This window comes from Phascolarctos cinereus, unplaced genomic scaffold (assembly GCF_003287225.1).
Source record: "Phascolarctos cinereus isolate Bilbo 61053 unplaced genomic scaffold, phaCin_HiC Scaffold_3;HRSCAF=262, whole genome shotgun sequence".
Taxonomy (NCBI): domain Eukaryota; kingdom Metazoa; phylum Chordata; class Mammalia; order Diprotodontia; family Phascolarctidae; genus Phascolarctos; species Phascolarctos cinereus.
The window spans coordinates 59028202-59047496 of NW_027555736.1; the positions used below are offsets into that span (position 1 = coordinate 59028202).

A 19295-nucleotide genomic window follows, 5' to 3' on the forward strand; every position below is an offset into this window, starting at 1 on the left:
AGTAGGGATTGATTTTTTGTCTTCATATCTCCAGCACCTAGGACAGTTCCTGGCACGTAGTAGGTACTTAATGTTTGTTCCCCTCTAAGATTACTTTCTATCTGCTGTAGGCTCTGAGTGTAACTTTCAGGTATGTATGTATATATGTAACTATTTATTTATATGTCATCTTCCTTATTAGAATGTAAGTTCCTTGAGGGCAGAGACTTTCATGGGGTTTTTTTTCCCCCAACTTTGTATTCCCAGTTGCCTAGCATATTTGGTAGATAGTAGGTGCTTAATAAATGCTTGTTTGCGTGATTGCATTGCCAGTAGAACTTCATGCTACTTTCAGATCTTGCTGAGAAGACCTCCTATTTTCCCCATCTCTCATTTGAGCTGGGCTAGTTGCTGTGTAGAACCCAGTATTAGCAAAATCTGGCCAGCCCACAGCTCTGAATTCAATCAGGGTATGGGTACCCTTACCTGGGTCTCCTCAGCACAGGCAATGAAAACAACCAGAACACCTCTCATCCCAATTCTTGGCCCTAGAGAAGTATAGATGCTGGTCCCTAGAGGGTCCTGCTAATTGCATCTCCAACTCCCTCCTCCTCCCCCCTGGCATGTTCTCCAAAAGAGGAAAGCAGTCCCCAGTGGCGGCCCATAGAAGATTACTCCTGGGAACAATTTGGCTGTTCTCATTGCAGAGAGGAAGAGATTGCTGTTGAACATATTTGATTGTATTTATAGGCTCCCCACAGGAGAACCAACAGACGTGTGCTTTTTTTTTTCTCTGAGGGTGAATTTTTCTCCATTGACTGCTTGAGGCCACAGGGATATAGGGTTCTCCCCTTTTGGATATAAGGAAGGTCTGACATTCACTGTTCTGGGGAGCAGAGGAAGAGTTCCTAAGATCACAAAGTACTGCCATTTCTCTGTTGATCCTTCTTATTTCTGGGAAGTTGAGTCACAGGGGTTGTTCCCTGAAGCTGCTGAGATTTAACATCTCTGAGCCTCGGTTTCCCCATGTGAAAAATTAGAGGGATGGACAAATGACCCCAGAAGTTACTTCTGGCTCCAGAGCTATAGTTCCAAGGGCCTATCCTGGCTCCTTTCTTAGCCTCTTTCTCCTATTTCACTTCTACTTTGAGATTCTTCCCCAGACCTCCTTTCTCTTGAACTTTACTTCTGGACATTTCAATTTCAATGCTACTGCCTTCATTCTGGATTGCCCTCAGGCACATCCACATTAACTCAAGCAGAGACCTAGAAAGCTTCTTGTAGGGAAATCTCCTAACTTTGAAGCCATTTCACTTCCCCTTCCCCCCAGTATCTTCTCACCAAGCCGTTCAGGTCATTGTTCTCCGCCCACCATGGTTACTCCCATCCATCTTTGTGCCTCCATGATCTTAGGTGAGGGCTTCACAGGTCCCTTTCAGCTCTTCATCGGTGAACTTATGATTCTGCTACCTAGTCCTCCAGTCATTCCTCTACCTCCCCAAATCTTACCTACCCTCACAGGGCCAGCTCAAGTCATTCTACCTTCACAGAACCTTTTTAGACCACTGTAACCCCCAGTGGCCTGTCCCATCTCCTTACCTTTCTAGCCCAGATTGGCTGTACTGGTTATTTGAAACTTCTTGCATACTGGATGTTCTTAGGAAGCCTTTTTCTTCCTTGTTCGTAGCTCATCTCTGTGCCTAGACTATAAGTTTTTGGAACACAGAGAGAGCATGTCTCACACTTCTCTGACTCCTCCCATGTCTAGCTGCGGGCCTGGTTCCTAGCAATGCTCAAATAAATGTTGCAGACTAATGGATTTTCCGAAGCAGTATATGTTAAGGATTAGTGCTTCCTGACCACCTTAATTAAGGATGGCTCCTTGCAGCAGGACTGATGTGAAGTTATCTCATTGACCACACAGCCATGGTCTGGAACACAAGATGCTCTGGGCTAAACCAAGACAGCGACACAGTGCCTTGAATGTCTTCCCTCCCCCATGCTCCCCATGGAGTTCCTAGCTATCCATTAAATCCCAGCTCAGATGCCAAGCCTTCCCTGGTGTCTCCTGGTCAATACTGACCTTCCCTCTCAGATCTCTCCCAGAGTGTAGGGATCTGTCCTAACTTATCATTATGGTTATCAGTGTTTGTGCCCTATCCCACGATTGGAAGGAAAGCTCCATGAGGGACCATGTCTTACCTGAATCTGTATCTTCCCCCTTCTCTATGTTATTATTCAGTTGTTTCAGTCATTCCTGACTCTTCTTGACCCCATTTGGGGTTTTCTTGGCAGAAAGTTTGTGATTTCCTTCTCTGGCTTATTTTATAAATGAGGAGAAAACTGAGGCAAACAGGGTGAAGTGACTTGCCCAGGATCACACAGGTAGTAAGTGTCTGAGGCCAAACTTGAACTCAGGAAGATGAGTCTTCCTGACTTCAGACTTGGTACTCTATCTGCTATGCCACTCACCCACCTTCTATGTACAGAGAAGGTATTTAACAAATTGTTAAATAAGTGAATAAAGAATAAATGACTTTTTCTTTCTATTCCGTCCCCACATTGTGGTGTGTTAAGTATCTCTTCCCCAGCTCCCCAGATTCTTCTTTCTTTGCTGCTCTGTAGAGAGCTGGCCAAGGCAAGGCAGCTTATAGGAGGGAATGCAACCAAGCCTTGACCTTGAATGTCACCTTTTGGCTGTTGGGGGGCAGGAGAGGGGTTCAATAAGGGGGCCCTGGCTGTTCTGGGGTCTCAGCAGCCAGCCCACCAGGCCATCTCAGCAGAGCCTCGAAGGAAATGATTCTCAGGCCTTGGGGCTTCCTCCAGCCTGCCATCCTGAGCCTCGCCCCATGTGGAAAGCCACCTTCACTTTGGTAATCAGGCTACAGATGAGGCTGGTGAGTGAACAATTTCTGTGCACCACTGCCCAAGGCTCCCAAAGGGAGCTGCTCCACATACGAATGCAAGCTGTCATTGCGTGAGTGTTTGAATGTGAGTGTGAGAGTGTGCGTGCGTGTGTGTGAGTGTGTGTGTGTGTTTCCATCACCAGGCCTGCCTCACACACAGTCCATATATTTGTGTGTACATGCATATATGTGTATAATACAAGATATGTGTGTATATATACACACAGAGACATATGTGTGTGTATCTATGTATCTACATGTGTATATGTATGTATACATGTGTGTATTCATGTGTATGTATACACATTCAGTTACCCCAGTGACCTCCAATCCTCCATATTGCAAGTACAGATAATAGAGAGGTAGGTTAGATAGATGATTGGGGGGCTGGGGGGCAGACACAGAGATAGACAAAGACGGAGAGAGAGATAGAGACAGAGAGGGGAGAGACAGGGAGGGAGAGAACGTTAATTACTTGCTATGTACCAGCTGCTGGGCCAAGCACCAGTTGTACCAATACAAGCAAGTCCAATAGGTCTTGCCTCCAAGGAGCTTATACTCTAATGGGGAAGACCGCAGAGAACAAGAGAAGGGGGATGGCACAGCATGGCGGTGCCTGGGAAGGGTGTAAGGGCTGCTCAGGGGTAAGTTAAGGCAAAAGCTAACTCACTTATCAGAGTCAGGTGCACCAGGGGCAGAGTCTAGGTCTCTGGTGGGGGCAGAGATGGGGATAATGGGGAGAGAGCCCAAGTGGAAATAACCCATGTTACCCTCAAGGAGCTTATAGTCTAGCCATGGAAACAGGGCATACATACATAAGAAAATTTAGGAGCAGCTAGGTGGCGCAGTGGATAGAGCACCAGCCCTGGAGTCAGGAGGAGATGAGTTCAAATCCGACCTCAGACACATGATACTCACTAGCTGTGTGACCCTGTAACCAGCGAGGTAAAAGGAAGCCTCATTCTGGTCAAGCTCACTTATCAGGGCTGTCACCAAGGAGGCAGCAGACCATTCCTCCCCCTCTTCCCTTTCTCAAATGATGGATATATTTCCAGAGCAGAAGAGAGGCCAGCATCTTTGGGAAATTTCTGCATGATGGAAGCAGCCCTATTGAGTGGCACTATCTTGCTCTGTTCCTCTGCTTTGTCACATGTCCATCCATGCTTGGTGTTCAGATGAGACAGGCCACTGGCATATTAGTAAACCAAGTGACTTCCTTTTTTCTTGTGTCAGAGACACAGACCTTTCCCCCTGGCTTTTTTTTTAAATTGCCAAATACTTTAAAAATTCCATGGCTTGGGAGGGAGGAAAGAGGATTGGATGTGGAGGTACCTGGGCACCTGAGCTCAGAACATGGTTGGGGCTGGGTTTCACCATAAGCCCCCATCCTGTTTTGAGGCAAGAATGTTGAACAAGATGGCCTAGAATTTCACTGCATGTTTCAAAAATAGACTGCTTAAAGGCATTGAAATAAATGAATAAAACTAAGCCATGTCTACTAGTGGGTGGTGGATGGTGGCATCAAAAGAAGGTATGCTAGAGGGTTAATAATTTGACCTCGGGTCACATTGAGATCCTCTGATCCTCATGGAAGGGACTGAGTTTGTTGACTTTTTTCTGTGTGAAACTTCAGTCTGGGCCCATCTACCCAGAGTAAGCTCCCTGTATTCGCAGCTAGTCGGCCAGTTCATGGCTTCTTCATGTTACTAGTTCCTTTCCAGACTTGCCATAACATTCACAAAGTACTGTAAAAAGGCAGGGGAGGAGAAACGTCCTCATCATGAAGTAATTATTATAACTGGAAAAAATCCTAGAGATTATCTGGATCATTTGACATCTAGGTGGCTCAGTGGATAAAGCGCTGGCCTGAAGTGAAGAAGAGCTGACACTTAACTACCAGTGTGACCTTGGGCAAGTCACTTACCCTCTGTTTGACTCAGTTTACTAAACTGTAAAATGGGGATAATAAGTACCTATTTTGAAGTGCTGTTGGGAGGATCAGATGAGATAATATTTATAAAGCATTTAGCATGGTGCATAGCACAGAGTAGGTGTTATATAAATGCTTATTCCCTCCCACTCCTTCTATTTTATAGAAGGAGAAATTGAGACCCAGAGAAAGGAGTATGACCTGGCCAGAGTTGTGACTAAATGAATGGTGAAGTTTGGCAGAGCTGGGGCAAAAGCTTGTCTCCTGTCTCCTATCTAGTTCTCTCTGCTCCTTGCCTTGTCTGACTGGCTTCTTGCCTGCAGCAAAAGGGGTGGGCAGCTGGAGGCGGTGGGCTAAAACAAGAATTTGGATTCTCAGTGGGCTGCATTTATTCGTGCTCTCCCTGTCCCCCACAACCATGGCGAATCAAAAACTCACTGTCAAAGCACGTATGTGTGGGAGCACATAACCACGTATGTGTCTCTCTGCTAAAAACAACCCGTAGCCTTGGCTTGCAGTGTTCCCTTTCGGATTGAGAAGTGGGCTTGGGTTGGGGAGGGGAAAGGTCAGTGGGCTGTCATCCAGCCCAGCATCTTTGAGGGGATAGGGGGAGCAGATGAGGAAGATGAGAAGGTGGGTAGAAAGCCTTGTTCTCCAGCCAGCAGCCCTGCGCTGGATCTGTCCAGAAGTAAAAACCTGGAGTGCATTGAGAGGTCCTGGTCTATGCACTTCCCAGGGAATGATCAACCTCAGGGAAGGCCTGGGCTAGTCTGCAAGGTAGAATTTGTGGGTGACAGTGTTCTACTGGCACTGAGGATGCGTTACTATATCAGTGTGAATTATTATCCTTATTCTCCACTGAGATCCAGAGAGGCTTAAGCAAGGGATTCAGGTTAGACATTCAGGAAGAACTGGCCTGGATTGTAATGGAGATTAGAGCCTATAAGGGGAGGTAGGGCTCCTCTGTAGGCCTTTTAAGTCAGCCTTTTAAACCTAAGTTAGCTTGCGTAGTATGAGTTGACCACTGGAGGACCTTCTGAGAGTAAGAAAAAATTGGAATTCAGTTCATGTCAACAAGTTATCACAGGGCAAGTGTTCTGTGTATTGTACTGTGTTAGGTATGGAGAAACTTAAGCTTCTCTGCCCTTGGGAAAAATAAGTGACTTGCCCAGGGCCACAGAGGCAGTGTGTATCAGAGATAGGACTTGAACCCAGGTCTTCCAGAACTCTGAGACCTGTTTTCTCTCCCAGACACCATGCTACCCTCCACACCCAATAAGCTGATGATAATATAGATTCATCAAAATGGAAGGGAAACAGAGGTCATCTGTTCCAACCCTTCATTTTACAGAAAGGGGAGCTAAAGTCCTGAGAAGAAAACTCCTGCAAGGTCACACAGGCAGCAGAGTGAAGGATTCGAACCCAAGTCTTTGGACTATGACCTCAGTGCTGTTGCCAGGACGCCATCTTAGCTGGCAGTCAGTCGAATGAGAGTGCCATGTTGGCTGGCATATTCAGTCATAATCTGGAGGAGGTGAATGAATACAAGACATGTGGTGGCTGGTGATCCACAGTGTAGCAGCCACTTGACCCCTAAGATGGTCCTGTTCTGAGAGGGGCTCAGCTCAGACTGGAGGAAGGAGGACTGGAGTCCTTAGCCCTAAATCTGCCAGACCAGGAGGTGTGAAGGATGACAGCTAGGGCAGACATTGTTAATCAATAGTCACAAGGTCAGACAGTCAGTGTCAGTTTTACTACTTATTCCCTGTTAGGGGGCAGCAGCAGAGTATTTGTTGGGACTTGTAAAGGCTTAAAGGAAACATCAGGCTTCTCTACAAGACAGGGTTCTTCTGCAGGCAGGAGCTAAGGACTGGGGAGACGGAGGGAGCTGTCCTTTGGTAGGAAAGGGAGACATCTGCTGGCCTGCAGGGGAAATGCATTGTGGTAGCCAACAGCCCCAAAAGAACGCATCAGATGGAGAAACATGAAGAATATTGGGGAGCAAAAAAGAGCTAGGCAGCATGGAGTCCACATCTGAGTGGGCCTTCAGAGCAAAAGGGGGAAAGGAGAGTTCAGACAATAGAGGGTTTTTGAATGTTATTGAGTAGAGAGGAGGAGATAAATGAGCTATCCAAATTGGCATTTTCTGGTACCAGAAGACTAGTGACCACCACCCTTTCTCCCTCCCATCACTTTCTGCCTCTGCTAAAGATGAGCTGTGGTGATGATGAGGGAGAAACTCCTAGGCTTCCACTGGTTCTGCCCTCTCTAGTCACCCCATGGTGTTGTCCCTGTCTAACTCTTCTTAATGTAATAATAATAATGATAGTAGAAGTGATAAGAGCTTACATTTAAATAGAGCTTACTTGCTATGTGCCGGCCACTGTGCTAAGTGCTTTACAATTATTATCTTATTTGATCTTCATAACAACCCTGGGAGGTAGGTGCTATTATTATTCCCATTTTACAGATGGAGAAACTGAGGCAAGCAGAGGTAAAGTGATTTGCCCAGAGTCCCACAGCTACTAAGTGTCTTGAGGTCAGATCTGAATTCAGGCCTTCCTGACTCCATCCTGGTATTCCATACATTGCTCCATCTAGCTGCCTGTACTGAGTTTTTCCCTAGACCAGATTTCTAAAGCACTTGCCCCATCCCCAATCCCCATACCAGTGCCAACAATAGCCACCGGTCCCTACCACTTAACTCCACAATGCCCAATTCACACCTGCTTTGTTTTCTGAACAATGAATGAAAGAATGTCTTCTGAATGAAAGAAATAGAGAAAAAGAAACCTTTGCCTCTTTCCTTGAATCCATTGGTACTCATACAAAGTAAGAGGAGGGAGGAGGATAAGGGGGAATGAATCGGAGAAACTCAGCAAAGCCAGTTTTGTGTGTGTATGTGTCTTTAGTTCCTGTCCCATCTAGCATCCAGAGCGGCCACTGGTGGCTTATTTATTGTATAATAGAAAGAGTTCTGCACCAGTCCTGGGTTCCAGCCCTTTCTGAATCAATAAAATATTTATTCAGCACCTGTTAGTCAGGGCACTGGGGGGATATAAAGAAACAATAACGGCTTGCATTCATATAATATTTTATGGTTTACAAAGAATCATACATATGGAAGGGGTGCTCTTTTCAGATGTGGGCTTTTTTACAATGGAAATGGTTAGAAACAAGGATGTTTTTCTCATTCAATCCCCACACAGCCCCAGCCAGTAAGTCTTGTGACATTCCACTTCCCAGAAGAGGAAAGGATTAAGGCTCAAAAAGTCATGACTTGCCCAAGGACATACCACCCAGTAAGTGGCAAGGATGGCATTTGATTCCAGATCTTGACATCAAATTGTGCCACTGTATTATTGATCATCTTAATACCCTGCATTTGAATTACAGTTCTTTGTAGTCTCACCCATCATTTGATCCTTAAAATCGCCCTGTGAGGTAGGAAGGGCAAAGCAGAGATCACCATCTCCGTTTTAAAAATGGAGCCTAAGGAAGTTAAGTGACTGACCTAAGGTCACACGTCTTATAAACGGCACAGTCAAGATTGAAACCCAGACGTGCTCAAGCATAGTCTAGTAATCCTTAGTAATCAGAGATCAGAGCAAGAAGGGACCTCAGAGGCCCCCTAGTTGAATCCCCTCATTAATGCGGTGATCCAGTCATTTTGTAGCTAGATGCTATAGAGCCCCCATTGACTTTATCATCTAGGTGAGGATAAAAGACTAATCATAAAATAGAAAACTAACCAGGGAAGATAATGTTAGTATGAGAAGGAAGTGAGGTTCATAAAGGAAGAGATAGAAATCCCCGTGGCTAGAATGGTCAGAGAAGACTTCATGTAGGTTGGAATTGAATTGGGCTTTGAAGGATGGATCATAATACATTCCTATTGAACTCTGTGATTTAAAAAGTAGATTCATATCCATGTCCTCATTTCCACATCCTGATACATCATGATATCCTGTGAGAGAGGTGAAATAAGGTACACATTCTTACCCCATATTATGGATGAGAAAATGAGCTCAGGTCATAGAGCTCAAGCTGATACTTATCTACTGGCAACACATAGAATGTGGATGAGCAGGATAGACTTTCCAGGGTGGGGTGAAGATGGGGAGCACCATAAGTAAAGTCACACAGTAGGAAAGTAGGACCCTGTTGATGCAACAGAGGGTCTGTAGAATGGAGTGAGTGGTAGAATAGATGACAGTTAAGGTAAGACAGGACTACACTAAATTTGGAGTGTGGACACTCAAGAAACTTCTCATTCATAGGGTCTTAGAATTGAAAGGAAAATGGTCCAGCTTTTTCATTTTACAGATGAGGAAGACCAAGTCCCATGAGGGAAATTGATCATACAGATGTAGTTAGATAAGAGCCAAGGTTTGAGTACAAATCCTTTGAACTCCCAAACCAGGGCTCTTTCCAGTGGTTCAGGCTGACTCCCCCATGGTGGGGGGAAGCAACTAAAAAATGCTGAGCTTAAAACAAGATTTATATCTTTTATTATTTCTCCAACCTCAGATGGAACTTGGGTAGGAAAGTCTCCATTTTAAATCACCTGTGCTCAGGAATCAGGTGGCCTGCCTCAACCACTAAGCCTCAGGTAGCTTCATTGCTTTCTTTTCCCCTTCCCCCCAAGGGATCCCTCCCTCCTACCATTTTTCTAGAGTACTTTGCATCTCTCTTTTCTCCCCATTAGTACATATCCAGTCCCCTCCCATTAGATGGTACCTATCTTTGTCATCTCTTATCTTAATATCTACTTATACATAGCAGGCACTTAATGCTTATTGAATTGAATTGAATTCTTCCTACTTCCCCAGTTTCCCTCTGATCAGTTACCTTTTAAGAAGGGAAACAAAATGTGTGTGTGTGTGTGTGTGTGTGTGTGTGTGTGTGTGTTAGGGGGCAGAGAACATCAAGATGTCAAACAATAAGCTGCTACTAAAATTGTCCAAAAGATGAGCTTACACCCCAGTGTTTTCATTCAGTTACCAAAAGCAATCATTTTACACCTTTTTGTGGTAGTCCAAAGAACATTGATTATATAAAAGCAAGATATCCACCTCAAAAAAGAGAAAACAAGATGATAATAAGAACAATCCATATGTATATGTATATATGTGTTTGTATATATACATGTGTGTCTATATATGTATGTGTGTGTGTGTGTGTGTGTGTGTGTGTGTGTGTATGATGTGATGATGGGGGCGCTTAGACACACCAGTCCATCTCTATGGGCATCAGGTTTCTCATCTGGAAAATGGGAATGGTAATACTGATTCTTCCTACCTCACAGTTTGTGTGAGAATCCACTTTGATCAGAGATGAAAAGGCTAGGAAAAGGACAATGTAGGGAGTTATCCAGCCAACAGAGGAGGTGAAAGCAGTCACGTTGACACACAGAAGGAAAAGGGAGAGTGGGGTCTGGCTCCTCTGGTGACTGGCATCCTGGAGACATGAGCATGCTATTCTCTTTTATCTGATTGAACAGACACCGTCTCCAGCACATAACAAAAGCGTTTGCCAGCAATTTGTTTGTCTTCCAAGCTTTCCACTGGGTAAAGAGAATCTGTTGAAACTATAGCCAAATTCTAGCTTAGGAAAGTCCTCTTCCCCTGCTCTTTACCAAGTATCTGTCCAGGGAAATATTTGACAGAGAAAATCTATTGAGCCCACTGCTACCTTGAGCAAGTATAAACTTGGGGTTCCTGTGATGCAGTGCAGAGAGTGTAGGACTTAGAATCTAAAGATCTGAGTTCTAGTTCTGACAGTATCACTTAACTAGTTGAATGATTTTGGGTAAATTATTGTTCTTCTTTTATATCACAGAGGTGATAGCCTGCTGTGGAGTCAAGCAGGGATGTCAGACACACTGGACTCTAGTTTGGGACCTGAATCAAGTTAAACTATAATTAGTAAATGTTTAATAGAAATACTATAGAACATAGATAATGTTAATATGTGGTTTTCTAAGTCACTGTAGCCCACAGGGATCCTTATGTATGATTTATTGGGAGCTAGGAGTATGACACTCAGTGTGGTAGAGAATCATTAGATTTGGAGCCAGAAGATTTGTGAGTGGATATCCTCCCTTTGATTTACTGATCCTGAGTAAATGATTGGCCTCTGTGGTTCGAGGGTTCATCTGTGAAATGGGAATAGTAATACACTTCTTCACAGGGTTATTGTAAAGAGCAAACGAGATGTTATGTGTAAGGATGATTTATAAATTGTAAAGCACAATGTGTTTCTTTTTCTGTCACTGAACCCCCCCCCCAAAGGGGAATGGTAAAAAATTATCAAAAGATATCATGCCCCATTCTCTAGGCTATCAGCTTCTTTTTGAATCCCGACTCTCATCCCATAGGTTGGCTCTCACTCCCAGCTTAGTGTCATCTTCGGACACAATAGCATTCCATCTGTGCCTTTATCTGCACTCCATCTCCCAACTCCAAGGGTTTCCGCTAGCTGTCTTCCGTCCCTGGAATTCTCTCCCTCTTGGCTTCCTTCAGGTCTTGGTCAAGGGCCATCTTCCACAAAAAGCCTTTCTCAGTCTTCTTTAAAATGAGCGCCTTCCCTTTGAAACTCCCCCCAGTTGGTATTTTATATACCTTGTTTATACATAGTTGTATGTATATTGTCTCCCCCTTTGGACTGTGAGCTTGAAGGCAAGGACTGGTGGTGGTGGTGTTGCTGTGAGAGAGAGAGAGAGAGAGAGAGAGAGTTTTTGCCTTTCTTTGTATCCTTAGCACAGTGCCCAGCACACAGTAGGCATTTCATATGTGCTTTTTGACATGACTTAGAAGAGGATTAAGCTTCTTCAGCATGATGTCAGAGGGTAAAACTGAGAGCAAGTTGCCAGGAGGCAAATTTAAATTTGCTATGAGGAAGCAGTTAACTCTGTCCAGAGTTAGAATAGTTTCCCTCTAGTAGGGTCCTCACTTACTCAAGGCTTTTCAGCAAAAGGTGGATGGCTATGTGCCTGTCATGGCACAGAGAGGCTGCTTGTTTGGGTGCAAGTCGGACCGGTTAGCCCCCAAGCTCCCTTCTAATCCTGGGATTCTGGGATTCTGAGAAAATCAACCCACAAGAGACAAATTATTTCCTTAGTACTTTGTACTTCTTCTCCCACTTTGATCATGCAAGAGACAGACATATGAAGAAACCATTCTATGCCTACACCATTGTTAGCTCCTGGGAGAGAGGAGGGGAATAGACATGGCCCCTACCCTCAAGGAGTCTACAGCCTACTTAGGAAGATAATATACATATTTTATAAATAAATGGTCCTATATAAAAGTTAAGAGTAAGGGTTGGAGACCTGACCTCCAAGGCAGGACCACCTGAGGCCAAGTCCCTCTAACACATAATGGCTATGAGACCCTGGGCAAATCATTTAACTTCCTAATGTTCTAGACAGCTCTTAAGACCATAAGTTTCAAAGAAGGTGCTGACCTGTTCTTTTGAGAATCATCTTTACACATAACATCTCGTTTGCTCTTCACAATAACCCTGTGAAGAAGTGTATTACTATTCCCATTTCACAGATGAACCCTCGAACCACAGAGGCCAATCATTTCACTCAGGATCAGTAAATCAAAGGGAGGATATCCAAACACAAATCTTCTGGCTCCAAAAAAAAGGGCCTTTTTTTTGCATGGGAGTTCCCTATACCAATGATGTTTAAAAAAAAAAGATGTTAAAAAAAAACATTAAACCATATATAAGGATCCCTGTGGGCTGCATATTATCTTAGAAAACCACATGTTAACATTATCTATGTTCAATTGTATTTTTATTTATTTTGTTAATTTCCTAAATTCATTTTAATCTGGTTGGGGTAGCATTAGGGAGTGCCTTGAGCATTGTGTGCAGTAGTTCACATCTCTGCTCTGTACCTATGAAATTACAGGTCCAGTCCCTTTCCCAATGAGTAATGCAAACAATAATGGCTTTTAGGAGATCAGTGTGGGCAGGACCAGTACTGTCAAAGAAAGCTCCTTCAAAGAGACCGATCTTTAACTAAGCTTTGAGGGATAGGTGATAGTATTCAGATAAACAGAGAATAAATAAGCATCAGCTATGAGGAAAGAGCCTCTCAGGAAGAATGATTCAGGAAGCTTGGCCATGCTTTCGGCCATCTCCCCTTCACACTTAGACACCTTGTTATCATCAGCTCTCCCCCACTCTTCTGGCCCCTGAATTTACCCAGCCCCCCATTAGAGAAGGGCTTTCTTCCTTCCTGTCCTCGGCAGGGGGAAGGAGAGAAGATGGAGATAGAATGATTTCCCTTCTACTGAAAGTACTGAAAACATATCCCAGCTCTTCCTCCAAAGCCAATTTTTATCTTAAAGCATTTGCTACCAATACCATCCATTATTGGTGTTAATGGCTATTACTCACCCCCTTTTTACACCATTAATCTCTCAAGTTTAAAAATGTCACCTTCTTTGCCAATGCCTTTCTAATCAGCCAGACATTTTATCCTTTATAGATTTTTTTAAAAATGGCCCATTATATTCTACCTGAAATAGTAATGTTTCTCCTCCCAACCCCACCCCCTTTCACCCTATCCCTCACATTATCTCCAACACCAGAAAGTAAATCTTGACAGCCCAAGCCACCTGCTTCCCAACTTCTCCCACCAGAGAATCTCCAGAAGTCAACTTGTCCATTTCCCCTGCTTTCAAAACAGATTGTGGCTAAGGCCTCATATAAGTTGTGATTCCTATTTTAAAAGACCTGCGGGTGAAACTCTCACTTTGGCTCTCAGGTTCCATTTATGTCTTACCTCTTTTAAGCTCAATAGGTGCTAAAAATGTTCCCTCCCTCCTCACATTTTCCTGGAGCATTTTGTTTGCATCTTACTGGGTGTTAGGACTTAGCATGGACAGGAATTGAAAAGGATCCAGTCCATTCTCCTCATTTTACAGAGGAGGAAAATGAGAAGGGAAGTTACTTGCCCCAGGAGGCCTTATCATGCAATGAAAAGTGGATTAGATTTAGAATTAGACTTGGGTTCAAATCCTGGTTCTGCAGTCTATCACCTGCAAGTCCTATGGGTAACAGTTTCTTCCTTTATTAAATGAATTTAAAAAGATGGAATAGGTAATTACAGTTAACATGAGATTGGAAAGCTTTTTGCAGGAAGACAATTAATAAAGTAAGATAAGAAGGGAAGCCATTGCCTGGGAAAAAATCTTTGTATCACCTGTCTCCGATAAGGGTCTAATATCAAGGATATATCAGCAACTAACAGAAATATATAAGACCAAAAGCCTTTCTCCAGTAGATTAGTGGTCAAAAGATATGAACATTTCTCAAAAGAACTGCGAACTATTAACAACCATATAATGCTCCAAATCACTAATCATAAAAGATGCAAATTAAAACCTCTCTGAAGATATATGTCACATCCACAAATTGGCAAAAAATGACATAAATTGGGAATAGTTGAAGTTAGAGAATTTGGGCACTCCTAGTGAAATCTTGTTGGAACTTTGAATGAATCCTCCCATTCTGAAAAGGCATTAGGCATTATACAAAGAAAGTGAGGAAGATGTGCAAACCCTTTGACCCAGAGATTTCCCTGCTAGGCAGATTCTCCAAGGAGAGATCATTGACAGAAAACAGACAAGCAAACTTTCCTCTTTCTCCAAAATATTTGTTGCCTCACTATTTGGTCTGGACCAAGAGTCAAGAAGACCTGGACTGAAAGTTAGGAGAATCCGAGTTCAGTCCAGCCTCAGGCACTTAGTAGCTGAATGACTCTGAGCATAGCTTCTAGCTGCCTAAATTTCCTCATCTATAAAATGGGGATAATAATAGCACTTACCTCACAGAGCTGTTATGAGATAATATACTTTGCCATTCTTAAAGTGCTACATAAATTAAGTGCTACAGAAATGCAAGATGTTATTAGTAGTGAAGAAGTGGAAATAAAGTAGATGTCCAACTAAGGAGAATGGCTATACAACTTGTAGTATATGAATGTGATGGAATATTACTGTGCTGTAAAAAATGAGAAATGTGGTACAGCAGGAAAAGACATGAATTGATGCAAAGTGAAATCATCAGAAGCAGGAAATCAGTATGCCCAATTAGAAGCACGTGAGCAGAAAGAATAATAAAATAATTGAAATTGTCATGAGATTGTCATGACCAGGCTTGGCCCCAAAGACAAGATATAAGAAAGTACCCAGTTCCTTCTTTGGAGAGGTATAGGACTAGGAGTGGGTCACCCTATAGAGACTGGCAGGTTCTTTGCATGTGTTGATTAGTTTTCTTGAACAGTTTCTTTTTCTTTATTATAAGAAAATATAATATATTTTCCTCTCCTCCTCTGGGAGGGAGAGGAAGGGGAGATGTCTTGGGAAATGTAGGTAGGGTAAAAGCAAAAGATTTTTTAAAAAACCCACAAACAGATGCATTCCAGTGCTCTCTGTTCTAAATCTATGCTCTTATAATATAAGAAGCTAGTAAAGAGCAGAGCAGGGATTCCAATTTGTGTGGAAATGTACACCCCATTCAGCATTCCTTCCATTACACCCATAGCTATCTCTCTTTTGCCCCCCTCACACCCTACCCTATGACATTACACATATCTGTTCACTGTTCTCAAGTAAAACGTAAGCTTTTTAAAGGACAGAGACTCTTTTGCTGTGAGTTTGGTTTTTTTCCCAGTCACCTAGACCAGCACCTTGTACATCATAAGGTCTTAACATTTATTCAATTGAATTGAGTGGAATTGAATTGTGTCTCCTATTGTGTCTTGAATGCCATAGGTTCTGCTCAGATATATGTTGAATGAATGGGGGGGGCAGGAAGAGGGATGATGATTAAAAGAGTTTCTCCCTGATCTGGTCTGCAGGACAGACTGAGGCCAGTCACCTCCAGCATCAACAATTTAAAGCTACAAGAGACCTTAAAAATTATCTTGTCCAGTCCTTTCATTTAACACATGACTAATAATCATTGATGGATAGAGAAATGACTGAGGCTCAGAGAAAGGTTAAGTGGCCCTGGTCATATACTTAGAGGCCGAGCCAGAACTTGTCTACACTTTTTTTTCTGAAGTATCCCGGTGAGGAGGGCGGGGGAGAGGGCCATCTGAGATGGGAGCATCTTCTTCCCAGCCAGAAGATCTAACTGTTCAATGCAGGTTGGATGGGAGTAGGGTGGGGAGCCTGGCTGAGTTTGTAAACAGCGACCTCTGCTGGTTATATAGAGTAAGCAGTGGATCTTTTGTCTAGACTGAAACCTCTCTCTCCTGAGGAGAGGTGGGAGATGGTAATCATGGCGGGAGGAGGGGGGCAGAAATGTGTAGGATTAAGGCATTTGTTCCCCCCCCCCGGCCATCTTTGTACCCTCACCCTCCAATCCCCATTCCTGTTCGCTTGTATTTAAAGGAAGAAGTAGGCTTCCTAACCCTTAGTGTTTGGGGACCTTTTGGACAGGAAGGCTTTGTTTGGCAGGTCAATACATCTGTTACCCTCCCCCTTAAAACCGATAGACTGGAGCCCTCTAAATCTCATGAATATGTAAATAAGTCCTCTTTAATTGGTGCCCAGGGCCATAAACACCCCTGGGGAATGGAGGAGAGGAGGGAAACTTGACTTTGCATTAGAAAAGGGGGCGTTCCCTCAGGGCAGATTTGGTGGGAGAATGTCCTTCTACCTTCCCTCTTTACCACCCCCACCCCATCCTCCCTCATCCCTGGCCTGAGGGCCTGTAAACTGACCCCAAAGAAGGTGCCTTCGAACCACCTCCCACTCCTCAGTCCCACAAACTCTCTTTTCAGTCTTAGGTAATGAGCCCCTGCTGGGCATGGAGCCTTTTTCTTGGCAATATGGGAGGAAACCCAAGAAATAAAAGCATACTGGCCCGGCTCTCTGAGGCCTTCTAGACTAGCTGGGTAGATAGGAGACACACGCATTTAAATGCAGGCCCTTATCACCTCCCACTTGACTCTTCCCAGCCTCCATTCTGTACCCCTCCCTATTCATCTGGCTTGATGTTTCCCAATTATCCTTCCTAACCTGAGGCTTTTATCTTTTCACTCCCAGTCCTGGAAATAAATGGCTTCCTGTATCCTTTAGAATACCATTTAAACTCCTAAGGCTGGGGGTGTTCAAGGACCTTCCACCATCTTGCCACGTTGTGCTTCTCCAACCTTCCTCTGTCTTCTCTCACCTCTCCCTCTCCATTTCCCTCATCTTGGCCTCATTGGCTCCCTTTCTTCTTCAAGATTCAGCCATAAAATCTTTCCTGATAGACTCCCGTCACCACACCTAGCTGCTAAAGCCCTTGCTCCCCAATTTCCCTTGTATACATGTCATATTCCGCTAAGCACATACAAGTTTTCTTCTTTGAAAGAATGCAGACTCCTTGAGGGTAGGTAGTATTGAATTTTTGTCTTTGCATCCCCAGTGTCTGTGTGCATAACAGATAGGCAGGTGAGACATCGTGCTGTTCACCTCTCCCTGCCCGGGTGGGGTGTGTGTGTGTGTGTGTGTGTGTGTGTGTGTGTGTGTGTGTGTGTGTGTGTGTGAAGTGCTGAGGGAAAGAGCCATTGTCACAGCAGTGCAGAAGCTCTGACTTACAGTCTGCTCTCCCTACCCAGGTGTCCTTAAGTAACTTGAGGGAAAGTTTTTGCTGTACCGGTTTGTAGGATTTCCACCCTCGGGGTGTGCCCTGTTTTGGGAAGAGAAGGGAAGGTTCCTATAGGAGGTGAGGAAAGGGGTCAGATCTGGGTAGAAATAGCCCTGGGTGATGATCTCTTCTCTTTCTCTCTCTTCCCACAGGCTGGAAAAAGTGAATGGCTTTCAGGTAGAAGGCAAGAGGAGACAATCAGAATGAATTCTATGGACCGGCATATACAGCAGACCAATGATCGGCTGCAGTGCATAAAGCAGGTACTGCTGGACACTGGCAGGCAGTTGGAGAAGCAGAAGTGGGGTTGGGGGTAGCAACAGAGAAAGAGAGAGGGTGTAGACATGGAACTAGCTCTCTACTTTGGGGACTGTGTGAAACAGCAGAGGCTCTCAGGTGTGGCGGGGGTAGGACTGGACTCTCCAGAGCTTTCTTTTTTTCCTATCTGGGGGGGGGTCTAGCACCAAGGACAGACATTGGCCTGAAAGGATACCAACCAGGCAGGTTCCATGGCTCATGGGACTTGGGTGGTGGAAAGTTTTCCTTATTTGGTGGGAAGGAATTGCCTAGTTTGGCATGGATTGTGACTACATTCCATCTCCAGATGTCAGAGATGCCAGCTAGTGCTATGGGGGCAATGCTGCCAGGTATTATTCTCTCTTGACCAATCACATCAACCCAGGATTCCATTAATAATAAGTCCTTCTGGAACATTTGAAGTGTAATTTGGTTCAACAAAATTTGCTCTAAGAAGAGCTTTTTAAGAAGGCATCAATTATGTAAATTGAAGTCCATTTATAATTCTTCTGGGATAATGTAGATACTTCCCAAGAGGTTATAGGACCTTTCTTCCATTCCAGAAATTCTAGGCCATCCCACCCAGACACTCCCAACAAGGTCTCTTCTCCAGCTGAACATTCCACACTTCCTTCAATCCTCACTCATATGGCCATGGTCCCCAGTCCTCCGGCCATTCTAGCCATCCTCTTCTGCGCATGTTCCAGCTTCTCAATGTCTTTCCTGAAATTGAGCATGGTACCCCAGAGGTAGTCTTCCTATAGAGGACCATCATCTCTGCAGTTTGTACCCCATGTATGTATTAATGCAGCCTCTGGTTGCACTATCTTTTTTTTGGCTTCCAGGCCACAACCTTGACTCTTCTTTGAGCTTGCGGTGCCACTAAAATCCCCAGATATCTATTTTTATGCAAACTTTTGTCAAACTTTGCCTTCTGGTAGTTTGTCTACCATTGAACTTATTTTACTTCAGAGGTTATACCCTGTCTATCAGTTTAGCAGAGGTCTTCCCTTGCCCTCACCACTCCCTGTCAGGCTGTTCAGACAGGGTAATTATAGGACATTGTGGAGCAAGAGATGCCTGGATAAGCTTATCACCATAGCACATTATCCTTGACTATGAAGGAAAATGTGTGATAGTCACAGACTGTCTTTCATCCCCTGTACCAGGTTTCTCTGGTTCTACCAGCAGGATTTAGACATGCTTCAGAGTGGGAACAGAATACAGTAAACCAGCCACACTCTCCCACCCACACTATCTATATATAGATGGATGTTTGACTCTGGAGGGTTCTGCAGCACACCCACAGTAAGCACCCCCAAAGGAGATACTCCCTCACTCAATGGAATTCATCAAACATTGTTTCTTTTGTAGTAAAAGGGGGCAGGGTTGGAAGCAGGAGAAGCCTGGGTTTGAATCCCAACTCTGACATGTACTAATATTGTTGACCTTAGGCAAACTGCTTAATCTCCCTAAACCTCATTTTACTCAGCTGTAAAATGGGTGTAATAATGCCTGTA

The 19295-nt window shown here is 44.1% G+C and overlaps 1 protein-coding gene across 8 annotated transcripts in view; it reads left to right on the forward strand.

The window, feature by feature from the left end:
- ZMIZ1 (zinc finger MIZ-type containing 1) overlaps positions 1 to 19295 on the forward strand; it is a 449347-nt gene that overhangs the window by 233278 nt on the left and 196774 nt on the right. For all 8 annotated transcript variants that reach the window (XM_078150873.1, XM_078150871.1, XM_021005985.2 and 5 more), the window contains one exon: positions 17631 to 17741. In XM_078150873.1, coding sequence (XP_078006999.1) covers positions 17682 to 17741 — 60 coding nt within the window. In that variant the 5' untranslated portion in view covers positions 17631 to 17681. The remainder of the gene's footprint in view (positions 1 to 17630; positions 17742 to 19295) is intronic.